At 40.4% G+C, this 25,847-nt stretch overlaps 1 protein-coding gene across 1 annotated transcript in view; it reads right to left on the bottom strand.

Moving 5' to 3' along the window:
• Positions 1-4,545: 4,545 nt before the first annotated feature.
• Positions 4,546-25,847, bottom strand: part of RHOBTB3 (Rho related BTB domain containing 3) — a 57,859-nt gene continuing 36,557 nt past the window's right edge. Inside the window, exons 9-12 of the mRNA XM_055565134.1 lie at positions 21,826-21,999; positions 18,933-19,099; positions 12,522-12,618; positions 4,546-7,484 (exon numbers count right to left, since the gene is read on the bottom strand). Coding sequence (XP_055421109.1) covers positions 7,369-7,484; positions 12,522-12,618; positions 18,933-19,099; positions 21,826-21,999 — 554 coding nt within the window. The 3' untranslated portion in view covers positions 4,546-7,368. The remainder of the gene's footprint in view (positions 7,485-12,521; positions 12,619-18,932; positions 19,100-21,825; positions 22,000-25,847) is intronic.

Below are 25,847 nucleotides of genomic sequence, written 5' to 3'. Positions count from 1 at the left end.
GGTTCTTTAGAAAAGTTAGAAAATTATTAGTATAAGTGTAATGGGCTGATTAGAAATCGTATTGGTGAAGGGTTTTTCATTTGTTGAGCCAATGTTTGTTGCTAAGTCTCCATATCCCCTGCCCTTACACATATTAATGAATATATAGAGGAAATAAGTATTAACGTTTGATATAAATCACGTTAGACCTTAGGCTAAGTAAATTCTTTCCTTAACTAAAACCCACTACACCCTCACCCTATAGGAATGTAACTTTATTTGGGTGGCGTCTGTTTTAAGAATAATCACCCCTGGAGAAATAAGTGTCCTGGTTGACTGACCGCTGTCACAAGGAGAGGGTCGTAAATTGTCAGCAGGCCCCCTGGCCAGAAGATGATGTAACACCCCTAAGACCTCTGTATACATTTGTATGAAGCACCTGACTTTGATAAAAGTCAGGACTGCTGACCCCGCGTGACTTTTGCATAACATCTCAGTGTATAAAAGTAGACCATGGAAAATAAAGAATTGGGATCAGTTCCTCGAAAGACTGGTCTCCCCATGTCTCTCTCTCTCTCACTCTGGTTGAGTCTCCATCTGGAGCGCAGAACCCACCATGCTTACTAATTATGCCTGGGCTTCTAAGATCCGACCGGGGAGGCCTCAGTGTCTCCTCTCCTTCGGGAGAACGGAAGGACGCCTGCGGCCTACGTAAGTGGTGCAAACTTCTTGTCTTGAAGTTTTATTGGTCTCCTGCGTAAACCAAGCTACTCAGCCTCTTTTCTCCACTGAATTTCCTCACTGAGCTATCCTTATTCTATTACTCTTTGTATCCTTAATTAAAGTGTAATTAAGCAGTTGTTTCCTGACCCTCGCCTATGCCGTCTCTCCTTCGAATACCCTGGATCAGCTGGGGCTGGACCCCGGCAGAACCCAGGTCTCCTGCATTGCAAGTGGATTCTTTACCAGTTGAGCCACACGGGAAGCCCAAGAATACTGGAGTGGGTAGCCTATCCCTTCTCTAGCAGATCTTCTTGACCCAGGAATCAAACTGGGGTCTCCTGCATTGCAGGTGAATTCTTTACCAACTGAGCTATCAGGGAAGCTCAACTGTCATAAGAAAGGCATAAATAAATAACTAAGAAAAGATACATGCAGATGGAATTACTTCTTCCTGGAAGAGGCATGGAAAAGAAAAGAGATACATTATTTACTTGGGACTCTACAGGATATGGGGGCTTCTGAATCAGGAGATGCAAGAGATCCGGGTTCAATCCCTGGGTCAGGAAGATCCCCTGGTGTAAGAAAAGGCAACCCACTGCAGTATTCTTGCTGGAAAGTTCCATGGACATAGGAGCCTGGTGGGCTACAGTCCATGGGGTCGCAGAGTCAGACATGACTAAGCATGACGACCTCCACTACAGGATATGCTGGAGCTTGCAAAGTAGATAGGAAATGGTAAGCCAATCCAAGCCATTAGGGAGTATGAGCAAGAACACAGTGTGGATGGTAGTTCTACTTGTCAAGGCAGAAAAATTGAGGCTAGGTTATGAAGGATCTTGCTGGCAGAGGACTGTGGAGGTTCTTCAATAGGCACTGGGAGTCTTCTTGAAGGCTTTGTTCCCAGGTCAGATTTGAGTTAGGAATATAATTCTAATGGAACTGAGGAGGTCTTTATGGGTTCAGGAGTCTTAACTGGCAATCTGGGAACCTTCTAGGGAGGGGCTGTAACATACAGTGCACGTTCCATCTCATGTTATGGCAGCCTGGTTTCTCGCCTTCTACCTGTGCTCCTCAACCCTGGAAATTCCCAGTTTTTAAAAGCTGAAATATAATTGACATACAACATTATATTCATTTTAGGTATACAACATCATGATTTGATATTTGCATATATTGTAAACTGATCACCACAGTGAGTAATTAACATCCATCACCACTTAGTTACAAATTTTCTTCCCTGTGATGAAAACTTTTAGTATCTATTCTCTTAGCAACTTTCAAACACACAATATAGTACTATTACCTATAGACGCCATGCACTGCATTATAGTCTCATGACCTATTTTGTAACTGGAAGTTTATAACTCTGGATTTCCCTCACCCATTTCACACTCCCCTTACCCCCTGCCTCTGGCAACCACCAATATGTTCTCTAGATCTGTAAGCTCAGTTTTTGAGGGCTTTTTAGTTTAATATTTCATATACATATACAATTGTGCTCATTGCCCATGCAAGCAAGGTAATCCTCAAAATCCTTCAAGCTAGACTTCACCAGCATGTGAACTCAGAACTGCCAGATGTACAAGCTGGATTTAGAAAAAGCAGAAAAAATGAGAGATCAAATTGCCAACATATGATGGATCATAGAAAAAGCTAGAGAATTCAAAAAAACATCTACTTCTGCTTCACTGACTACACCAAAGCCTTTGACTGTGTGGATCACAACAAATTATGGAAAATTCTTAAAGAGATAGGAATACCAGACTACCTTACCTGTCTTCTGAGAAACCTGTGTGTAGGACAAGAAGCAACAGTTAGAACTAGACATGGAACAATGGACTGGTTCAAAATTGGGGAAGGAGTACATCAAGGCTACATATGGTCACCCTGCTTAGTTAAATTTTATACAGAGTACATCATGTGAAATGCCAGGCTGGATGAATCACAAGCTGGAATCGAGACTGAAAAGACAAATATCAATAACCTCAGATATGCAGATGACACCACCCTTATGGCAGAAAGTGAAGAGGAACTAAAGAGCTTCTTGCTGAAAGTGAAAGAGGAGAGTGAAAAGCCTGGCTTAAAACTCAATATTCAAAAAACTAAGATCATGGCATCTGGTCCCATCACTTCATGGCAAATGGAGAAAAAGTGGAAACTCTGACAGATTTTCTTTTCTTGGGCTCTAAAATCCCTGCAGATAGTGACTACAGCCATTAAAACACTTGCTTCTTGGAAGAAAAGCTATGACAAACTTATTATATTCAAAAGCACAGACATCACTTTGCCAACAAAGGTCAGGACAGTCAAAGCTATGGTTTTTCCAGTGGCCATGTATGGATGTGAGAGCTGGACAACAGAAAAGGCTGAGCACTGAAGAACTGATGCTTTCAAACGGTGGTGCTGGAGAAGGCTCCCGAGAGTCCCTTGGACAGCAAGGAGGTCAAACCAGTCAATTCTAAAGGAAATCAACCATGACTATTCATTGGAAGGACTGATGTTGAAGCTGAAACTCCAATACTTTGTCCACCTGATGCGAAGAGCTGACTCACTGGAAAGACCCTGATGCTGGGAAAGATCGAAGGTAGGGGGAGAAGGGGACGACAGAGGATGAGATGGTTGGATGGCATCACGGACTCAATGGGCATGAGTTTAAGCAAACTCTAGGGGATAGTGAAGGACAGGGAAGCCTGGTGTGCTGTAGTTCATGGGTCACAAAGAGTAGGACACGACTTAGCGACTGAACAACAGCAATACATATGTGAGATCATATGGTATTTGTCTTTCTCTGATTTATTTCACTCAGCACAATGTCCTCAAGGTCCATTCATGTTGTCACAAATAGTAAGATTTTATATTTTATGGCCAAATCATATTCCATTGTATGTGTATATACATATATATGGCATGTTTTCTTTATCCATTCATCCATGGATGGACACTGAGGTTATTCCCAAATCCTGAATATTGCAATGCTGCAATGAACACGGGAGTGTGGATATCTTTTTGTGTTAGTATTTTCATTTTCTTCAGATAAACACCCAGAAGTGGAAATGCTGGATCATACGGTAGTTCATTTCTGGTTTTTGTGAAACCTCCATACTGCTTCCGTGGTGGCTGTACCAGTTACATCTCTCCCGACCCGGCACAGTGTTTCTCCACATCCTCTCCAACACTTACTTCCTGTCTTTTTGATGATAGCCATTCTGACAGGCGTGAGGTGATACCTCATTGTGATGCTGATTGGCATTTCTTTGAAAATTAATGATCCTGAGCGTCTCTTCATGTGCCTGCTTGCTTTCTGCATGTGTTCTTTGAAAAAAGGTCTATTCAGATCCTCTGAACAGTTTTTAATTGGCTTATCTGGTTTCGTTTGTTTTTTTTTTTTTTTTTTTTTTGGCTATTGAGTTATATGAGTTCTTCACATATTTTGGACACTAACCCTTTATCAGATATAGAACTTGCAAATATTTTCTCCCAGTCAGTAGGGTGCCTTTTCATTTTGCTGGAAAGACCCAAATTCTTAACCCACTATTGTGTAGAGTTGCCTCTGTTTCTCAAAAATCTTGCCCCCAAAATAACACATAAGTGCTTGTTTCTATGCTACATAATTATCAAAGCATTTTTTTTCCAAAGAAAAGAGATATTTTTGTTAGAAATTCTACCAGTTGTTAAAGATAATATAAATTTCTGTATCTCATCACAGCTAACATATCAACGTTCTAAATATTTTGCACATAATGGTTTTCACAATTATGCTTGAGAAATACAAGGCAGGATTCCCAAGTTTACTTCAGCAATTCACATCCAAAGTGAAAATAACTACATGACACTGTGTGAAGCTTGTTTTAAAAAAAGGTTTATTTGTTACAAAAGTGTTAAATACTAAAACTAAAAACATATAAATTCAGGTCAGGCTATATTAAAATACACACATACCCTTCTTTGCAAAATTTTTAAAGACAGAATTAAACATGATTTAAATTAAATAAAATACGCGAGGACGTTTTGTCTGATTAGCTGTATCAGTGTAGTGTACTTTTTAAAATTATAGTTGAGAAGTTCAGCTGTCCAGAAAGTCAAATTTACCTAATTCTTCAGTTTTCTGCTTTGACCCAACAGGAAACCACCATGCTGGATTAGACAGGGTGAATTTCTGTTAGGTTTCCAAAACCTTCGACATTATACGCCTACTCTGCTACAATAATGAACACAGAGTAGTCAGAAGTATATAAAGGGTTATATAAGGTGAAAATCTGGCCCAGAAAGAAAAGGCCTTAGTTATATTGATACTATACAGTATCTTCTCTAAATAAAATGACTGATAAATATATTGAAGCAGAGATCAGCACAAAGCATACATTCATCTAGAAATAATCTTTCAATTAGAAAAACTCTAAAAGAGAACTCATTTTCCAAGATAGTTTGTAAGTGTTTTGTTTTTTTTTTTTAAAAAAAAACCTCTTGTTATTTTAAATCGAGTTAATCTAAAGGTATTGAAGAGTCTAGGTTTAAAGACTGACTTGATTGCTGCTCTGACTAGCGCAGAGGAGCTATGACACGTGTGTGTTTGAGTCACTCGCAGGTGGCAAAGAACTTTCACATCAGAACTCCGTGCTCAACCACCAGAGCAGCAGCTCCCAAACCCAGCTTCCACGCAGGTCCAACAACCTAGAAACTATCTATAGTCTACTGACGTGTTAAAGAGTATTTTCAAGGAAATATTTCACTTTAGCACTTCTATTTTTCAGTTTCCTAGATTAAAAGTTACTTAGACATAATGCTGTAATTAATGTAGGGGTAAAGATATGCTTATGAAAAGCAAAAGGCTATCATTACATTTTAAAAGGCCTTAAATGTGAATGAATTACTAAAAATCTACTTCTGTATTTATTCTTTACAATGCTAATCCTTGTCAAGTACGGGAGTTGACTAATTCAAATGAATTAAATACAAAAACTAAAAATGCATTCCAGTAATCTTTATCAACACAATCCAATTAAAAACAGGTTTCTTGTAAGATATTTGTAGGGGATTTTTTTACTGTTTTATTCTGACGGTGTTGGCAAACATTCAAGAACTAACTATATAGTATTGTGTCTAATCTATGGCATAAAACTGTTTAAACAAACCTTAGAATAGGTGGGCAAAAAGTATGTGTATTCTAAAGTCACTGGAAATTAAAATAAAAATATATTCCAATACTTTATTACAGATGAAAAGGATGCTAACAATAAATAGTAATCTGGTTTTCCATCTCTCAGCTTGCAAGCTTCTGATGTAATTGTTTCTGCTGACATGTGATTTAAAAGAAACCATAATTCTGTCCTCTATCTTAGTACCTTTTTCTTTCCATGCAACAAGTCTTGATTTATAATCCTTTCTTTGAACTTACAAGATAAAATCCTGAAGGACAAGATTCATGTTATTCTTCATTAAATACCCTTTCGGTCCACAGAGAGAATTCACACAGTTCAAGCCAGTGACGTCTTAATGTAAGTAAATACACTAAAAGAAAGAAAACTCTTGGGCCTTTGATTGCAAATTCTCTAGAAAGCATCTTTTTCTACGGGCATTTTCATAAATGCATATTAAAGTCACACCAGCCAGTCACTTTTACCAACATCCTGGTCTTAGGGAATGATCAGGAAAGTATTTATCTGTGTGGAGCCAGGACTCTGAATGTCTCAAAGTGAAGCCAACGTGACGCATTTCTCACTTGCCAGTTGAGGTGGCAGAGGAGAGAGGCCCTGGGTGGCACAGACTTCCCGGTGGGGGAAACCCCATGTGATCTCTTTCTTCAACAAGCTTCCTTCTCTTTGCTTGATGTCAGTGCCTCTTTTCTGCTTTCAGAGAAGACAATGTTCTGAGCAAGACAACATACCCTGCAAGGAGATATGCATAATCTGCCAGTACACAGTGATAATGCAGGGCCCTCCTTCAAACACATGAATTTTAAGACGGCGATCACAGGGTAGTGGACCAAGCATGGTGCCCTTCTAAGCAGGGGGCCCTGTGTGAGCATACAGGCTACACGGCCACAAAGCCAGCCCTATACAGACTTCCTGGCTAATAAGAATCATGGAAGAGAAGCAAGGTGGATCAGGTGGGTTGTTCAGATAAAAAACAGATTTTTTTTTTTTCATTATGGTTTGAACATTGTCACTTGATTTGGAATGAGGTGGCATTTCACATTTAAAATCCCAGGAAAATTTCTAAAATCTCAGTCTGATCAGTCTTCTAGATTTCTCATTATAAGAAACAGTCATACTGGGTCTTTAAATGGCCCTTATTTTAATAGAGCAATTAATCAGATGATGAAATTTCTGCATTAATACTACATGATTTTTAAAAAATTTGAACATTTCTTAAATGGAAGGGGTATTCATATCACTAAACCAGTAAGGAATCTTGAAGGGAAAAGTAGCTGTACACAGCTTTATATGCTAGGGTGAAGTCTTCATTTTAACCTACAGTATACTTTGTTCCCTTTTAAGATCACAATAGTAGTTTTTTTCAACAAGATCTAATAAGCACAGTAAGCTGAATGGTGATGTTTTTAAACTCCCATATTGGTTTCGGTCGCAAGAATTCTCCTGGAATCCAAAAGTACCCCATTCTTCATAATAACAAGAAAAAAAAATGCATGTATATAAAAACTCCAGGTCACATTACTAAGCAACGACACTTCCGGGAGTGAATATACTTCCTGTATTCCGCAAGCTGCTTCAAGTACATAGTCGATGGCCATCTGTGCTTTTCAACAAAACTGCGTTCTTCCACTAAAAGTTTTAGAAAGACAGTATTAATTGAATATATTTTATTTGGGATCAACTTTCAATATTAAGTACTGGTTTCCTGTGCAACAGATGAGATCCACGCTCTGCTGTACACTTCCTCCCCTCCTCTCAGTCATCAGGATTCACGCTACTCTGTGATTTACAATTATATACATCATGTCATTGATTCATCAAGTAGTATTTGATTATGTCCTTTTTTTTTCTTTCCCTCAAGTAAGACTTCTTTTTCCCGGAGATAAAGACTTTGTGTTTTTCATTTTGTTTTCTTTGTCACTAACTCAACCTTCCAAACTCTAAAGTCCTCTCAATTCTTTTCCCCTCTGCTCCTAGACTTCAAGTCTTTCACTCTGCTTTCTCTAGTTTTGGTGAAGCACAACTTTTATTAGCTTCCTGAAAGGGGGGCAAGCATAAAAAGTATTTTTGAGACCTTGTTTGTGATGAAGCATCTTACACTCAACAGATCATCTGGTCTGGTATGGAATCTTCCCTCAGTAAGTTGAAGACAGTACTCCATTGCTTCCTAGTTTTCAGGGTTGTTAAGAACTCTACTACCATGCAGATTCACAGTCATTGATAAGTCATCTGTGGGTTTTTTTATTCTATGAACATTTAGATTTTCCTATTTATAAGTCGGTGTTCCTGCACAGCCCAATGATGGACCTTGTTCATTTATTAAGCTGAGCACTTAGCGGAGCCTTTTAATATGCTGACTCAGTTTCTTCAGTACTGGGGTATCTTAGTCTATTATGTCTTTGATAATTTCCTCCTCAGTGTTTTTTTCTTTCTTCCTGTATTAACTTCTATCACCCAGATACTTCACTCCCGCATTGAGCCTCTGACTTTTTTTTTTTTAAACCCCTTTTTCTCCTGTCTCTTTTTGTCCTACTTTCTAGGAGATTTCCTTACCTTGACCTTTCTACTCGTTTATTTATTTAGTTGTTTGGTTGTTCTCTTATGGGTTTTTTTTTTTGTTTGTTTGTTTTTTGTTATCCTATTCTAATTTTCAAGAGCAGCTTCTTGCTCTTTTATCGTTTTCTTTAATTATGCTAAAATACATGTAACATAAAACTTACCACCTTAACTATTTTAAAGTGTACAGTTCAGTCGTGTTATGTACATTCACATTGTTGTCAACCAATCTCCAGAACTCTTTTCATCCTGCAAAACTAAAACTCTACACCCATCAAACATCAACTCCTTGTCCCCCCTTCCCTACATCCCAGCAACCATTATTCTACACTCAGTCTCTACGAATGCTGTTTCTCTTTTATAACATTCTATCTTTGTTTTACAAACATGTATCTCTTATTCTTTGCAGATATTAATTATAGGGTTTTTTTTTTTTTAAGATTTCCTTCTACTCTTTGTTCCTATAAATTCCTTCTCTTCCATTTTTCTCCATTTTGTTTCGGTATTCATCTTTCCCACTGGACGACAGAGGATAAGATGGCTGGATGGCATCACTGACTCAATGGATGTGAGTCTGGGTGAACTCCGGGAGTTGGTGACGGACAAGGAGGCCTGGTGTGCTGCGATTCATGGGGTCGCAAAGAGTCGGACACGACTGAGCGACTGAACTGAACTGAGTGCCTCAAATATCAGTTGATCCTCAGTTAACTTCTTCATATTTAAAAGTGAAATGCTAGAAAGCTGTTTGGAAGTCTGTGGGGCATGGGCAGGACTTGCTGACTGGCGAAGAGTCGAGGTGGGAGTCAGTACCTGGCTGCCCAAACTCTAGAACCTGAGACGGGAGGAGGCTGAACTACTGCCTGATGTGTGCACTTGCACGCGATCCCTGTTTTCAGTCCAGCTCCTTGCCCCAGTCTCAGCTACACTCTGAGTTTACGATTCTCTAGCTTTTTTGGTTTTAACTTTTCCAGGAATAAACCCCCGATTCTTGTGATGACGAGGGAGTAGTTCCCTGCCTGGGTGGGACAGAGCATAGCAAAAGCATTCAGCTAGCTCTGCAGCTTTCAGCCCCACGTCTCATTCTGCTTTCTGAAATACCAGGTCTCGCAAATTTTTAAGGCTTTACAGTATTCTGCTGGCTGGATCAGCTTGTTTCTCGTCAGTATTCCCTTCTGTGGGCATTTAGGTTTCCTTCTGATAAGCCAGTTTCCACTTCTCCATCTACTGTTTGACCCCATCTATTATAATTTGGATTAGCAAGGTCCTGATCCAGGCTGTGGGGCCTAGCTGCTCAGGGAAATTAATTTACATTTCAATAGAAAGCAAAGGTGATATAAGACTGCTGCCTCAGTTAACATTAAAGAAAAGAGAGAGAAAAAATTTATCGTAGATGAGCTCTGGTAGCCAGCAAAAATCAAAACAAGATCAAAAAACCTGTTATAATATATAACATAATACTGAGATAAATTAAACAGAATAATGAATCCATAAGTGCCAAGGGTAACATATTCCTGTGCATTGCTGTTTGCTTTCCTACAAATCTGGTACATAAAACACACCTAGTATTTAATGAGCTCTTTCACTGAGTTATGATGTATCGGCGGCAGCATTAACATAGGATCTTTTCCAGTCTCACTTTTCAATTTCTAAACACCTCTAATGAAGAAAAATTCCCAGGTAAGGGAAAACATTTCTTATAATTCCAATAATAATCTGATAATTTTTGAGGCTGAAAATGAGCCACTCTTTAAGTAAGCTGTAAAGGGACTGTGACGTGAAGCCTTTCAATTTCAAGGGACCGTGTGAAGTAGGCCAAGAGTCAGGCATCTGGAAAGAGAGGAGACTGTGGCTCTGTGTCGGATACACGTGCAGTCATGCTCCATTTTGGGGTGTGGCCAGCTCAGAAGACGGGCCCAGAAGCACCAGATCTTCCAACTTTTCAAAAGAAGCCAGAAATTTCAATTCTTAAAATGTGACACATTACAGTGTGTTTTCTGGTGTTTTACTATACAGCAGGTTTTCTTACAATTAAGAACTATATTCTTATTTTCTAAAATAATTGCTAAATCTATTGATAAATAAATGAACACTCAAGTCTAAAAAAAAATAATAAATGTTTACACTAAAAGAAGTTATAATACCATCTGGTAGAAATAAGATCCTTGGGCAAGTTATATTCAACCCACAGACTTGTCAATTTGTGACTGCTGATATAGGCCATCAAATTCTCCCTTATACACAGGGGCTTTTTTTTTTTTTTCTCTGCCCAAGAGGACATATCACAACAGGTCCTAGATGTGAACAGGCACCACTGAATCAGAGCACTCAGGATACTATTTTTATTTCCATCAAAGGAACATTAGACAGTCACTGACATAGTCTTGTGTTCTTACCCTGCCTTCTCAAATTACACCATGGAATCCTGCTTCTCACTATGCCAGGTGGTCATAACATGCTTAATAGGCAGTTGTATAAATAATAAAATAGAATAAAAATGAATAACTCAAAGGACTCAGAGAACATCTTTCTCCCTAGGTTGCAATGGTACTCCATGGGTATCCTGTTCGTGCATGCTCAGTCGCTCAGTCATGTCTAACTCTTTGTGACCCATGGACTGTAGCTTGCCAGGCTCCTCTGGCCATGGGATTCTCCAGGCAAGAATACCGGAGTGGGTTGCCATGCCCTCCTCCCGGGGATCTTCCCGACCCAGGGATTGAACCCACGTCTCTTATTAAGCCTCTTGCTTTGGCAGGCATGTTCTTTACTGCCAGCGCCACCTAGGAAGCATACGTGTATCATACCTTACGCAGAACAGTAATCGGAAAATCATCTTGTCTTTCACGAATGAAGTTGACTTAAGGTGACTTATAGGTGGCCCGAAAATCAAAATGTCCATTTATTTCATTTTTAATTGCCTGATTAAAGAATAACTGTATAAGAATGCCCCCTACTAACAGCAAGGGGATGTATGCCAGATGTTTAAGAATGAACTCTAGTTCTTACACAAAATAAACAGCAAATATCTATTGTTCCTGCTATGATGTGTTATGTTCCTCTCCTGCACTGTTAAGATTCTATGGAAAGAGGCTCCCAACAGGCATCCAGTGTGTGCTGACTGGCTGAATACATCTGCCCAAAACCGACTGTGTGTTTCTTGGTTTCCCTAACTATGCAATAAATAGGTGAATGAAAACAAGAGAGGTAGACATCTAGCATGAGATTCTCTTTTACAAGCCAATTTTTACATATAATTCCAAGATTTCCACAGGTAAAAGGGAAGTACTCTGGATGAAGGTGGCTGGCAGGAGTTCAACAACAAGCTCTGGCCCCTACCCCTCCCTCCTCTCTGCTGCCCACCCCACTCCCGCCCACCTCGCAAGACCTTTGGCCATTGCCAGGGAGATTTCTCTGCTTAGCATCTCAAACTACTTGATTGGGAGATCTTTACCTTCTCCTTTTTATCAATAACTTGATTGTTCCTTGAGTCTTTTCTAGGCAATAACATGAGCGAACCACTGTATTTAAACTGACTACCCTGATGACTCTTCTATTTTCATTTCTTTCATCTTATGCAGCACTCAGAAGCTCACCGTTTGACTGGTTTTAATCTCTATAATTTACCTTAAAAGATCACATTAAGTATACTCTTTGCTCAGTAAACTTTGCAACGCTCTTTGATCAATAAAAAAATTATTATTGCCAAGTAATATGATGGACGTATACAGAGACAGGAGATAACCAGTACAAGTCAGGATAAATTTTTCTTTATAAGAAGAGAATTTAAAAAGCTGAACTATTTAAATGTCGTTTCTGACTTAGATGGTTAAAACCAAATCTCATTTATCACAACCAAATACCATGTGAGGCCACTTTATCTAATTCACAAAAAAATGCACTTAAAAATGGATGGGAGCTATGAAACCAGCATTAGAAAGTGTCTTGTGTTCTTACGAAAACAGGTATTATAAGAATCCTCATTACCACACTGCATATTTAAAAGGAATGTCTCACACTGACTTATTTTTTTAAAAATTCTATTCCTACAAATGATGTCTCAAATCTAAGAAAAAGAGTATCATTTTCCCCAAAAAACATTAATTAGCGATCTACCTGAAAGATCCTGAAATTCAGGCTTTTGACTGAAGATGAGGTAGTTAGTGGCGATGAAATGGAGCAGCCAGGTTGAGAGGCAATCAGAGTGGTGAAACTGCAAGAAAAATGGAAAGTGAAACAATATTGTACATAATGACCATCAACATGATGATGCGATCGAGGGAATGGTCCAGGAGAACTCACAGAGGGCCCATTTCCATGTTTAATGTGTCTGGACACGATGCAACCTGCAGCCCACTCTGACAGCAGGCAGGAAAAGGGAGCCTTACTAACAAATCATAATAAAATCACATCAATGAAGAAACCAAATCGAATGAAGAAACAGTTATGGTGGCCACAGGAGCTTAAAGGCTTTTAAGCAGATGCATGACTACATCTGTGGGTAAAAAAGTCTGCTGGAGATTCTTGAGGATTTTCATTTAAGCTTTTCATCTGAGGTCATGGCCTTCACGAACTACACTTATATCTGTGTGGCAGAGAGGTGATTAGGGTTAATAAAGGTATACTCTTGGCCATATCTCAACAAATTCACCTGGAGAGAAAACCAAAGAATATTCTGAGGAGGGAATGTCATCAATCTAAGGGTATTGGTTTTAACATGTAAGTGTTTCTGTGAGGTTATGGATGAATAGCTGCTTATAACTGGCATGTATGTTGCACTGAGCAGGATTTCCAGCACATTTATCATCCTGAGTTCCAAAAGTTAATAAAAGGGAAACTCAGAAACTTGGCCATGACATCACCACGTTGGTGCCAACCCAGTGACACCTCCAACCCATGACTAATCCATCCAACCACGCAATTCGGATTACAGTAATTTGCTGCAGGCAACTTCGGAACATGAGGCTAGTTCTTTCAATGTTACTGTGGTAAAATATACGTCACATGAAACTTACCATTTTAACCGCCTTTAAGTGTACAATTTGTTGGCATTAAGTATATTCACATCATTGTGCAACCATCACCACTGTCCACTCTCAGAAATTTTTTATCATCCCAAATGGAAACTCTGTACTCATTAAACAATAACTCCCCTTTTGTCCTACCCCCAGTCTCTGGCAACCACTGTTCCATTTTCTATGAGTTTGGCTATTCCAGGTAGCTCATATAGGTTATACAAAGTTATGTACTGTTTGTCTTTTTTCTGGCTGATTTATTCTACTTTATTCTATAAGGTCCCTGAGGTTCATCCATGTGGCAGCACGCATTAAAACTTCATTACTTTTTAAGGAACAAAACTGGGTCATTGGCAGTGATATGGATGAATCTAGTCTGTCATACAGAGTGAAGTGAAGTTAGAGAAAAAAATCAAAGATCATATATTAATGCATATATATGGAATCTAGAAAAATGGTACTGATGAAGCTATTTGCAGGGTAGGAATAAAGATGCAGATGTAGAGAACAGATGTGGACACATGGGGGAAGAGAAGGTTGAGATGAATAGGGAGATTAGGACTGACATATACACACCACCATGTGTAAAATAGATAGCTGGTGGGAAGCTGCTATATACCACAGGAAGCTCAGCTCAGTGCTCTGTGATGACCTAGGTGCTCTGGGATGGGGTGTGGGGGATGAAGGCTCAAGAGGGAAAGGGATATATATATCCATATAGCTGATTCACACTGTTGCACAGCAGAAACTAACACAACACTGTAAAGCGACTATACTCCAATTAAAAGACACACACACACACACACATACACACACACACACACACATGGGTTTCCCAGGAGGCACTACTGGCCTGCCAATGCAGGAGATGCAAGAGACCCAGGTTTGATTCCTAGGTTGGGAAGATCCCCCGGAGGAGGAAATGGCAACCCACTCCAGTGTTCTTGCCTGGAAGATTCCATCGATAGAGGAGCCTGGTGGGCTACAGTCCATGGGGTCGCAAAGAGTCAAACATGACTGAGCGGCTGAACACACACACACACACACACATCACAATATATACACAAACTTTGTTCCTTTTTAAGGCCAAGTAATATTTCACTGCATATATCGTATCTGTTTAATTCACTCATCTGTTGATAAACATTTAGGTTGTTTCTACCTTTAGGCTAAATATATTAATAGATCTCTTAAGTGAAAGTCGCTGTCGTATCCAACTCTTTGCGACCCTATGGACTGTAATCCATTGAATTCTCAAGGCCAGAATACTGGTGTGGGTAGTCATTCCTTTCTCCAGGGGATGGTCTCAACCCAGGGATTGAACCCAGGTCTCCCACATTGCAGGCAGATTCTTTACCAGCTGAGCCACCAGGGAAGCCCAAGAATACTGGAGTGGGTAGCCTATCCCTTCTCCAGGGGATCTTCCCAACCCAGGAATCAAACTGGGGTCTCCTGCATTGCAGGTGGATTCTTTACCAATTGACCTATCAGGAAAGCCCTAGCTCTCTTAGAGAGAAGAGAATGACTACCTACTCCAGTATTCTTGTTATACTCAAAAATAGTATATAAGCAAGAATACTGGAGTGCGTAGCCATTCTCTTCTCTAGGAGATCTTCCCAACACAGGGATCAAACTTGGGTCTCCTGCATTGCAGGCAGAGTCTTTTTTTTTTTCTTTCCTTTTCTTTTTAAATATAAATTTATTTACTTTAATTGGAGGCTAATTACTTTACAATATTGTATTGGTTTTGCCATACATCAACAGACTCTTTACCATCTGAGCTGTCAGGAAAGTGCATGTAAGCAATAAGTAAAACTACATTGAAAACAGATTTGTAATCTCAAATCTTAAAGAAGAAACTCAAGTATCACTCTTTTTAAGTCATAATGTGGGAATATTTTAGGAGAAGGCAATGGCAACCCACTCCAGTACTCTTGCCTGGAAAATCCCATGGACGGAGGAGCCGGGTAGGCTGCAGTCCATGGGGTCGCACAGAGTCGGACACGACTGAAGCGACTTAGCAGTAGCAGTAGCAGTGGGAATATTTTAATATGTAAATTCAAATGTCCTTCTGATTTTAATTATGTTGGCGTTGTTCCTTTGCTAAGTTGAGTCCAAATCTTTGTGACCCCATGGACTATAGCCTGCTAGGCTCCTCTACCCATGGGATTTTCCAAGCAAGAATATTGCAATGAGTTGCCACTTTCTCCTCCAGGAGATCTTCCTGACCCAGAGATTGAATCCATGTTTCCTGCATTGACAGGTGGAATCTTTACCTCGGAGCCACCAAGGAAGCCCTGATTTTAATTATAGAAAATTGGAATTTTTGAATTATAAGAGACTTTATAGTTCCTTTAATACTATATCACATTTTAACAATCTTTTTTCACTTTATGTTTTCGCTGATTAGAATACTGCCTACAGGCTGTGACTTCAAGAGAGAGGGAGATCACAGAAATGAATAGCCGGCTATTAAAAACATGGTTCAAGGGCAGAATTTTATTTTTGAATAAGATTTAAGATTTTATAATTATGGGCTCTTGGCAAGAAATGAAATGCATCCCACTGGAAAAACTACATTTGGGGAAGAATATGTGCTGACTCGAGAGGACAGTTTAAACTGAAATAAATAATGGAATTTTTAAAGACATTTAAAAAAATACCATAAAGCAAATGCTACAGCATTTAACAGCCCTGTGAAGAATAATAATGATGGAGAAAGTATCCCCCCCAAAAAAAACTCACAAGGAAACCGTCAGAAACAAAAATGGTGGCTTAAAGAAGCCAAGTATCAATGCACAGATTACAAGAAGTTGAACTTAACACTTTAATATGAGAGTAAATAGGACTTCAGAGGAATCACCAAAGTCTGCCAAGATAAGGTTTAAAGGAGACAAGGAATAGGGCATTTCTACCTTGATCCAAAGGAACTGATCTGATTAAGGGGGGGGGGGCAGAAAGCCTTTGTTGCATGTTAAGATTCCAACCTGACGGAAATATATGAATCTGAAGGTAGAATCATGGTAAAGAACTGAGAGAGGTTAGAGGAAAGTTCCAGCAGAAGTGAGACAGAGAACACCAAATCTTCTTATCTGTACTAAAACTGTGGATGATGTGGGACTTCCCTGGTGGTCCACTGGCTAAGACTCCATGTTCCCAATACATGGGGCCTGGATTCAATCCCTGGTCAGAGAACTAGACCCGACAAGCTGCAGCTAAGACCCGACGCAGCCAGAATAAATAAATATGTCTTAAAAAATAAGTAATCATCTCCTGCCTAAAACTCTTTGTGACCCCCTTCTCTATTAAAATTGTTTTAAAAGTATGAATGATGTTTTCCTGATATACAATACAAAACAGGCAGAGATGATAGAGGGATTGGAAATTTCAATTATTCAGAGAGCCACTAGAAGTCTAATTGTGCCAAAAGACAGAAGTCAAAGACGCAATGAGGGAAAGGTCAAAGTCTGACCAACAGGTGAACTTGCTGGCAAAGCTGAACCTCAACCTAGGAACTTCAAAGAGAACTGGGAAGAAAACTGATCCTTTTTCTGATTCATATTGGCAAATTAGGGACTGCCAGGAACAGACTAAAGGAAAACGAGCGAAAGCAGGCTTAATGCTAGCAAACAGAAAAATCTTCAGAAACAGTAAAATTCAAGCAGAGTTGGTGTCTTAGACTTTAAAAATTCAAGGGGAAAAATAAGGATACTACTAACACAGTCAGAAACTGCACATTCAGGGAAAATAGGTCAGGAAGAATTTCTGACAATACAATCATAAATGATTCTCATGAGGAACCGTGTGTGTGTGGGGGGGGTGTGTGTGTGTGTGTGTGTGTGTGTGTGTTGGGGAGGGGCACTTAAAGAAATCAATGCAACCAAGCAGAAAGTTCTCTTATGCATGAACTATGTAAAAGGATACTACAAGATAAGGAAAACAAAGCTTGTGCACATTTTTTTTTAAAGTATGAAAGACTTGTTAGAATGCATGAAAATGATACATCAAAAATGAATGTGAAAATGCTAGAAAGAATAAAAAAGAATTTTTAACCCAAATCTAGAGAATAGCTTTTAATCCCAAGCTCAATGTAATTATATTTCAAAGACAGATAAAGGTTAATCTCTTCTTTAAAATTTGTTTTTCCTCTAATATTAAATACATCTGATCTGAGGACTTGATTATGAGAGAAATGAAAAATAGCTATGGAGATAATAAGAGAAGACCTAGATGCTTTAAATGAATTCCCTTCCATTCCCAGAAATGGACACAGGGATTAATGAATTCATCTCAGCATGGAGGCTGGAGAAGGAATGGCAACCCACTCCAGTGTCCTTGCCTGGAGAAATCCAGGGACAGAGGAGCCTGGCAGGCTGTAGTCCATGGGGTCACAAAGAGTCACTCACGACCAAGTGACTAACACCCAGAGCATGGAGGTAAGCTTTTAGTTGTCAGAGAGTCAGTCCTTTGCCCCCTTACGTGGCTCTGTCTTAGTAACTTGGATGAAGACAAACTTGTCATATTTTCCTAATTCTGGATGTCAAAGTTGATAGGGACAACCAATATGTTGTATGCCAGATAACATTTTACAAAGTCCTGATCATCTGTTATGATGGACCAAATACATTCTTGTGAAAAACAGAAGGTTCAGCTTAATGTAAGTCCAGAGTCGATCACTGTGCCCTGACGGCTGTCTCAGGGCAGGCCATGGAATACTAGAGTAACTCCTCACACATTGAGACGCTTCAGTGAAAGATGCTTGAAGGAACTGACAAGTCCGTCAACACCTCCGGCAAACAAGCAGAGCTGTAAAACATGCTCATGAAGTGAACGGGCATACGGAAGAATGAATGAACGAATAAATAAATGAGTTCAGACTAACCATCCCTTATCAGTATGTATGAATCATCCAGTATTGAAGGGAACGCCTAGAAAAAAGCCCTGAAGGAGTGAGTCAGCAATCTAAACGATGACTCCATTTTTCTCTAAGGAATCCTAAGATGGGATCATTTGAGGGAAATTCAAGGGAAGTTCTATTTTCTCTACTGCCTGTACAGAGCAATACAGCATCACACAGGACTGATGCTAACAAGGACCACCATTCGCTTGGGAAAATTCCATATTGGCAACTATTTCCTTAGAAAAGCATTGCTCAAAAACACTATGCTCCAAAATTATCTGCAGACGTGTTGTCAGGGCACTTTTACTCATGTAGCCAAATTTCCAAACTAATTTTCATCAGTGAAAAAGTGAAACTGAAGTCACTCAGTCATGTGCGACTCTTCGCGACCCCATGGACTGTAGCCTACCAGGCTCCTCTGTCCATGGGATTTTCCAGGCAAGGGTACTGGAGTGGATTGCCATTTCCTTCTTCAATCTTTTTTTTTCATTAATTTTCATTAGTTCGTAAGGGTAATGGAACTCTTGAGAAACAAACAAAAAAATGTTTGAAGTAATATAATTTTTTTTTTTTTTGAAAAATCAACCAACCAGAAATGTAGGGGCCAATTACCTTGGCTTTTTTGAGCAGGTCGACTATGTCGAGGTTCATGGACGCCAGCTCCCGGCTCGGCATGCTCTGCAGCTGGGTGATGATGAAGAGCTCACAGATGTGCTGCAGTCTGGACACCTGGTACATCTCTGCACAGATCAGGAGGCACATAGCCTGGAAAATGCCGGCTGACGCAAGGAAGGCAAAGAAGAGAGAATGGGCAATAATAACACCGTCCACTTTCTGACCTAGCCACAGAACAACAGCAAAAACGAAGACGTGCTGACTGTACCAAGCAGTGTCAAAGAGAATGCCTAGAAAAGGCCTTGAAGGAGTTGAGTCTGCAATCTAAACGATGACTCCATTTTAAGTGGAATTCATTCACGCTTTTGGACTCAGAAGTGAACCTGTTGTTGTTGTTGTTGTTTTTAATTCTCTAGACAAAAGAGATTCTACTGTTGCCCTTAATAACCAACTCCAGGGCTACTGGGCAGTTCTGTCTGTTAGCTATACTAAATCCTTGTGATTTTTTCTTCTGGCTTAAGTCCCCGGGTTTGTTTGGCTTTTATTGTGGTAAAATAAATGTAACACAAAGTTTTAAGTGTAAACAGAACGTTAAAATTTTAAGTGCATACTTTAGTGGCATGAAGTATATTCACATTGGTGAGTAATGACCTCCCTTCTCCAAAACGTCTTTCTTCTTCCTCAACTGACACTCTGTACCCATTAAGCACTAAAATATCCCCCTTCCCTAAACCCCTGCAGTCACCAGGTTTTTTTTTGTTAGTTTTTTATTTTTTTTTAAAACTCTTCTCTGTATGTCAAATGATTTTTTTTCATGTAATTCTTTCTTGTCCCTCTTTAAATGTAGCAAGGAACCAAGAATAGTGTATATAATAAATATTTATCAAAATGAACAGATTATTTTCCTTTCTGCAATCTCCCAGTGCAAGTATTCCTGTATCCAGGTTAACTTTCTGTTTATTCATTTTGACTCATCTCCCCCCCACACTTCACCTTTTACCATTGTTAAAGTATTTTGTCTTACAGTTTTGCTGCTTTTCTGAGCATTTTTTTCTAATTAGTAAGATAAAACTTAAAATCCAAAGCTTCAATTACTCTAGTGAGAGGGCGACTGAGAAAACAAATTTCCTTATTATTCCAAATCCACTCAAATTTGTATATTTTAATATACAAATTTTTCCAATACCAAAATAATAAAATACCCAGTAACAGACATTCTGATGAGAATCAATGCTTTAATTTTTACTAAACAGCAATGATAAGCCAGTCTCTAACACTAACGACTGTAACTGACTCCAAAACATTCTATAGATGGCTGCAAGACCAGAACTGATTCAATTAAAAGAATTTTCTGTCCTGGACTTTCTAAAACTTTTCACTAGAGGGCTCATGACTTATTTAAAACTCAGGAGATTTCAAAAACAGACATTTCTGAATGTAAAACTAAAGCCGTAAGCCTGAAGAGAGGTATGGTCTGAAAGGTGTATTTCCTTTTTATATTGGCAAGGGTGCCTGGCCCAGTCCTTGTAACCAAGGCCTCAGGCTCCTGGACTACACCACCAGGGCTTATTCTGGTTGTATCTGCAGTGGGAGCCATCTGGTGGTCAAAGGATAAAAAAAAAACTAGTTAAAAGGGGCTTCCATGCCTGCATCCCAAGGCTCCAGGTCTGTGGCAAGGATTCTGCAGTTTATCTAAAGTGCCTCCAGGTCCAGGGAACCTGCAAAACCTGGTCCACTCTGCAGCTGCCACAGACAGTACCCAGTCAACAGTCGGTGAACAGGGAAATAAATCCTACAGTCCACTGGGCATTCTCAACCACTGAAGAAAAGTTTTTGTCTAAGTCTGCTTTAGGAGAGTATGATGTTACTCTTCCATACTGCAATAGATCTTGCCTACTGGACTTTTCTAATTAAACTGATATTTTGGCTTCCCTTGTGGCTCAGCTGGTAAAAAAAAAAAAAAAGGCAGTATTTTTAGCATTAAAAGTTGGAAAAAGGCCATCCTCTGGGCTAGAGTGACAACCACAGGAATCTCAGAATATTGAAATTTCTTGAAAGTGTCTCAATCAGAAGTCAGAGCCATAAAAGTGGCTGCCCAACCCTATTCTCCTCATGAAAGGACAGTGTTCTGGGGAGTTCTCCGCCCTAATCTGCGGTAGTGGAGTAGCCGCTGAGTACCATGAGACCCCTCCACCTCAGAGGGCCTGCCATGATCAGCGTGCTCCTCAGCACTGCAGAGACTCGTGAACTTATCCCAGGGTCTGAGAGCCGACAAGAGGCACCCAATCACCACTCTTGCACTTGAACTGACTATGAAAATTCTCTGTTGTCCCAACATCACCTCCACCTGCTTGGCACATTCCATGATGTCAGCTCCCACAACCCTTAAATGAAAAGAGGTTTCATAGAAAGCAATGTCTCAAAATGGATTATCAGGAAAGAAAGAATTATGAAATTCTATTTAACATGTTCTTGTTGCTTAGGTCTTGTGTCCAACTCTTTTGCGACCCCATGGAGTGTAGCCCCCGCCCCTCCGCCCCCAGCTCCTCTGTCCATGGGATTCTCCAGGCAAGAATACTGGAGTGGGTTGCCAATTTCCTTCTCCAGGGGATCTTCCCGACCCAGGGATTGAACCCATGTCTCCTGCATTGTCAGGCAGATTCCTTACCACTGAGCCAGGAGGCAAGCCCAACAAAGGAGAAAAGGGCAGTAGAGGATGAGATAGTTAGATAGTATCATGTACACTCAATGGACATGAATCTGAGCAAAGAAAAGCCTGGGAGACAGTGGAGGACAGAGGAACCTGGCGTGCTACAGTCCATGAAGTCTCAGAGTCGGACATGACTTAGAGACAGAACATCATCATCATCTAACATGTATAATGGCTCACCTGGGCAACAGGAGTCTGTATATAGATATTCCAAGAATGACAAGAAAGTCTCTTTGGAAACACCATAAACTGGAATCAGAACACTCTTTGCTTCCATGTAATTCCCGTTAAACATGGCTGCCATCACTTCACACCGGGCCACCAGGATGGCCCTGTGGGCCGGCACCGTCGTACCTATAAGGTTCAACAGGGAAACAGCTAAGGGCCATAAGCTTGCCGAGTTACTGTTCTAGCAATTTTCCTTCTAATCAGAATGGTACTGCATTAGGCACAGCTAAGCTGATATTCAGAAACCAGATCTGAGGGTGATTAAAATTCAGAGACTTTTTAGTTTTTTAAATAAATTGAAAAATTAAGAGAGTTCAAAAGTTGGCTTTGAAAGGAACAATTTGCAAGTCAGGCAATTATTTGTTACTTAGTTTTTATTTCCCGAAGCTAGAAACACTGAAATGAAATATTTTGTTACATGTTTTTATAACAAAACATCTATTCCTCTACAATTGGCTTGAAATACCACTACCCACCCCTGCCCAAGTGCCCTCCCAAGGAAACACAGCCATTACTCACAGTACAGTCTTGGCTGGGCTTCTGTGTATCAGAAACAGGAAAATAAATCATGCTTAGCCTAAGCAGTTCATAGATCACAGCAAGAATGGCAAGGGAAATTCTTGTGGGGCCAAAGGCAACATTTCAGACTTCATGGAAAATTCAGAAGAGGATGGATGATCTAGTCCCCCGCTTCCTCCCTGTCACAGTACCTCCACAGGGAACCCCCCCTTCCTAGATGAATAATGCCTGCTTGTGGGAGGGCCAGGGCTGCTTTAAAGTTTAAAGGCCCCTCAGCATACATATTCCCTGGTGGCTCAGAGGGTAAAGCATCTGCCTGCAAGGCAGGAGACCTGGGTTTGATCCCTGGATCAGGAAGATCCCCTGGAGAAGGAAATGGCAACCCATTCCAGTACTCTTGCCTGGAGAATCCCATGGATGGAGAAGCCTGGTGCAGGCTACAGTCCATGGGGTCGCAAAGAGTTGGACACAACTGAGTGACTTCACTTTTCACTTTTCAGCCTATATGCCTCACTGAAGCACATGAAACTGAACTGACTCTCCAGTGAAACTTGCTAAGCCCTCCAACTACCATGCCAAGGGACCACGGCTGTTGCAGATGGGACTCAGCTAGCCTGGGGCTCACCATTCCCACCTCCTGAGGAAACCACGAACCACAGATCACCATCAAGCATCGGCCACGTGACAACCACCACGTTTGGTACTGAATGTACAAAGATGAGAAATATGGAGCTACCTTGCTTTGGAGATGCCAAACTTTTATTATCTTTCTGTTGTTTGTTTAAATTAACTTATTTTAATTGGAGGCTAATGACTTTACAATATTGTGGTGGCTTTACCACACAGTGACATGAATCAGCCACGGGTGTACACGTGTCCGCCATCCTGAACCCCCCTCCCCGCTCCGTCCCCAGCCCATCCCGCTGGGCTGTCCCAGTGCTGAGTGCCCCGTTTCATGCATCAAACTTGGACTGGTGATCTGATTCACATATGGTAATACACACATTTCAGTGCTATTCTCCCAAATCATTCCCACCCTCGCCTTCTCCCATAGAGTCCAAAAGTCTGTTCTTTATATCTGTGTGGAGATGCCAAACTTTTAGTTTGGTGGAAGACACCACACCCAGTGTGAGTGACAAAACTCTCCCCCTCCAGAAAGTAGCTCTATGAGCCAGACTACTCTGCCCTGCCCACAAGTCTGCATCTGGCAGCCCCCAAATCTCATACTTCTCAGGGGCATATATTCTTCTTCAAAATATTTAGTTACCGGGTTCTTCATGCTCTTTAATATCCAAGCACAACATCTTCTGGCTCAGAAAAAAAGGGAGAAAAAGTTCCATGTAAGCCTAGTGCTTTCTCCAAAGACAATGGCCCCTCAGGATCTACATGCGATGCATGACAGCGCCAGTTCTGTGCTCACTGCCCGGCACCCGTGCAGACCCATCTCCCCTGCGTGCAGGGAGAAGTCTTAGGAGTTCTCCTGCCAGGTCCCCACACCTGCCAGCAGGCAGCCTCCCTTCCTGATCCCCTCTCTGACTTTCAGTCACCCGCCCTCAATGTTACAGTGTCCATTGGTGGGGGGTGACCAGTTTCCACAATGAAAGTGTGCTGGATGTATCTGTACACAGCAATTAACAAAAAATTCAAATAGGCAATGCAATTTGACTTCCAACTTTAAGATTCTAAAATCTTAAATAAGGAACCATGAAAAAAGAAAAAAAAAAAGGAGTATGGCTTAAATAAATAATTTGGGGTAAGCAGAGGAATTTAAGATTGGCAAAAAAAAAAAAAACCACCTAGTAGATAGAAGTAGATGGGAAAGAAACTTGATGGGTAACCTTGAAACTTGAACAGAAATTTCCTGTTGATAACTGTGGTTACAATGGAGTTACAAAACCAAGAACAGAACACGCAGGGCCTTCAGGCATTTTCAAGGCCCACTTCAAGCTTGGAATTGGGTTTGAAAAACCACTACACCTCCAATCAAGAAAATATCCATTTCTGTTTCTCACCCTTTCAAACTACTGTTTTGGTGTTATAAATTGTTCTACTGTGAGACTGTAATACAATACCTCTCAGTACAGCCACATTTTTAAACACTGTGTGTGTGTGTGTGTGTGTGTGTATATATATATATATATATATAAGCAAAGTATAAAACATGCTAAATGAAAATAATGTAGTGATTATTTACACAACAGCAATAGGATAGAGCTGAAGAATTACAGGGGGAAGAAGACATTAGTTTTCTAGTTAACAGATAAATATGTCCTTTGAAAACATCAAGACCTAAAGTAACTTTCCTTTGTAGTACTAAATTGTTACTTTTTTTTTTTCAGAAAGTTTTAAGAGTGAAACAATAGTTAAAGCCCAGTTTCCAGTAACTTTGCACAGATTATCAAGGATCCTTGTTTTTATTACATACTGAAATACTACATTTTTCATACCTTCTTCACACTACTTGCCAAGTTTCAAAAATGAAATTTTTAGAATCATTCTTTTGTTTTATCCTGAAAACAGGAAACTTGTCTAGCTCAAGAGAGGTTCAGAATATGTACTAAGTAAACAAGACAGAATGTAGCTCTGTAATAGTATTTTTCATAAGGCACAGATTCAAATGTCAAAAGGAAACATATCCTTCTACATCATATCCAAAAGTTTACTGTGACTAGTTTTATTTAATGGAAAAAGACACAAACTTATATACACATTGTATATGTGTACATTTGATGACTATTTCAGTCATAGTTTTATATCTCATGTCAACTCCAGTCAGTTGTCAGTGATGTCTGAACATTTTTTAAAAAGGATTTGCTGCAGCCCTGGATTCAGCACAGAAAACCGCAGTGCGGTCTGCCTATGAGGCCTCTAAATGTGTCTTTCCACGCACCATCATCTCCATCCTCACGACCAGTCACCCTCTCCCAGGTAGAAACTAGCATCCCCGTTTCACAGGTGAGGAAACAGAGGATCCGAAAAGCAAAGTAACAGCCAAACCTATTAAATAGTAAAAATGCTTCCAAGCAAAACCCTGACCTGCTCTGTCACTACCGTGTCATCAAGCTTAACACTAGAAGGGACCTTTTAGAATCAACATGATTCATGGTCTTTACTTTGCAAATGAGAAGACTCCAGGCGGACATACGGAGGACCGGCCCAAGGATACATACACACTGTCTGGAAAGCAAAGCCAAGGCTGGAGCTAGGGCTGCAGACCCTCCCCAGAGCTGTGACCACAGCTCTGGGAGCTGCCCTCCCCACAGTCCTCAGAGCTAGGCGGCCTCTCCGCCAGTGGATGGCAGAGGTGCTGCTGGACCCTGCTTTCGCCCATTCCTGCTCCTCTCCGCTCCTGACTCCTTTGGGCCTCAGGTGTTGACCGAGGAGGCTACAAAGGGCATTAGAACAGCTGCCATGCAGTATCCGCAGGCATTACGGGGGCTCTTGCAGGTCCGGCC

This window comes from Bubalus kerabau, chromosome 1 (assembly GCF_029407905.1).
Source record: "Bubalus kerabau isolate K-KA32 ecotype Philippines breed swamp buffalo chromosome 1, PCC_UOA_SB_1v2, whole genome shotgun sequence".
NCBI classification, from domain to species: Eukaryota; Metazoa; Chordata; class Mammalia; order Artiodactyla; family Bovidae; genus Bubalus; species Bubalus kerabau.
This window is presented reverse-complemented; position numbering and strand designations above follow the sequence as displayed.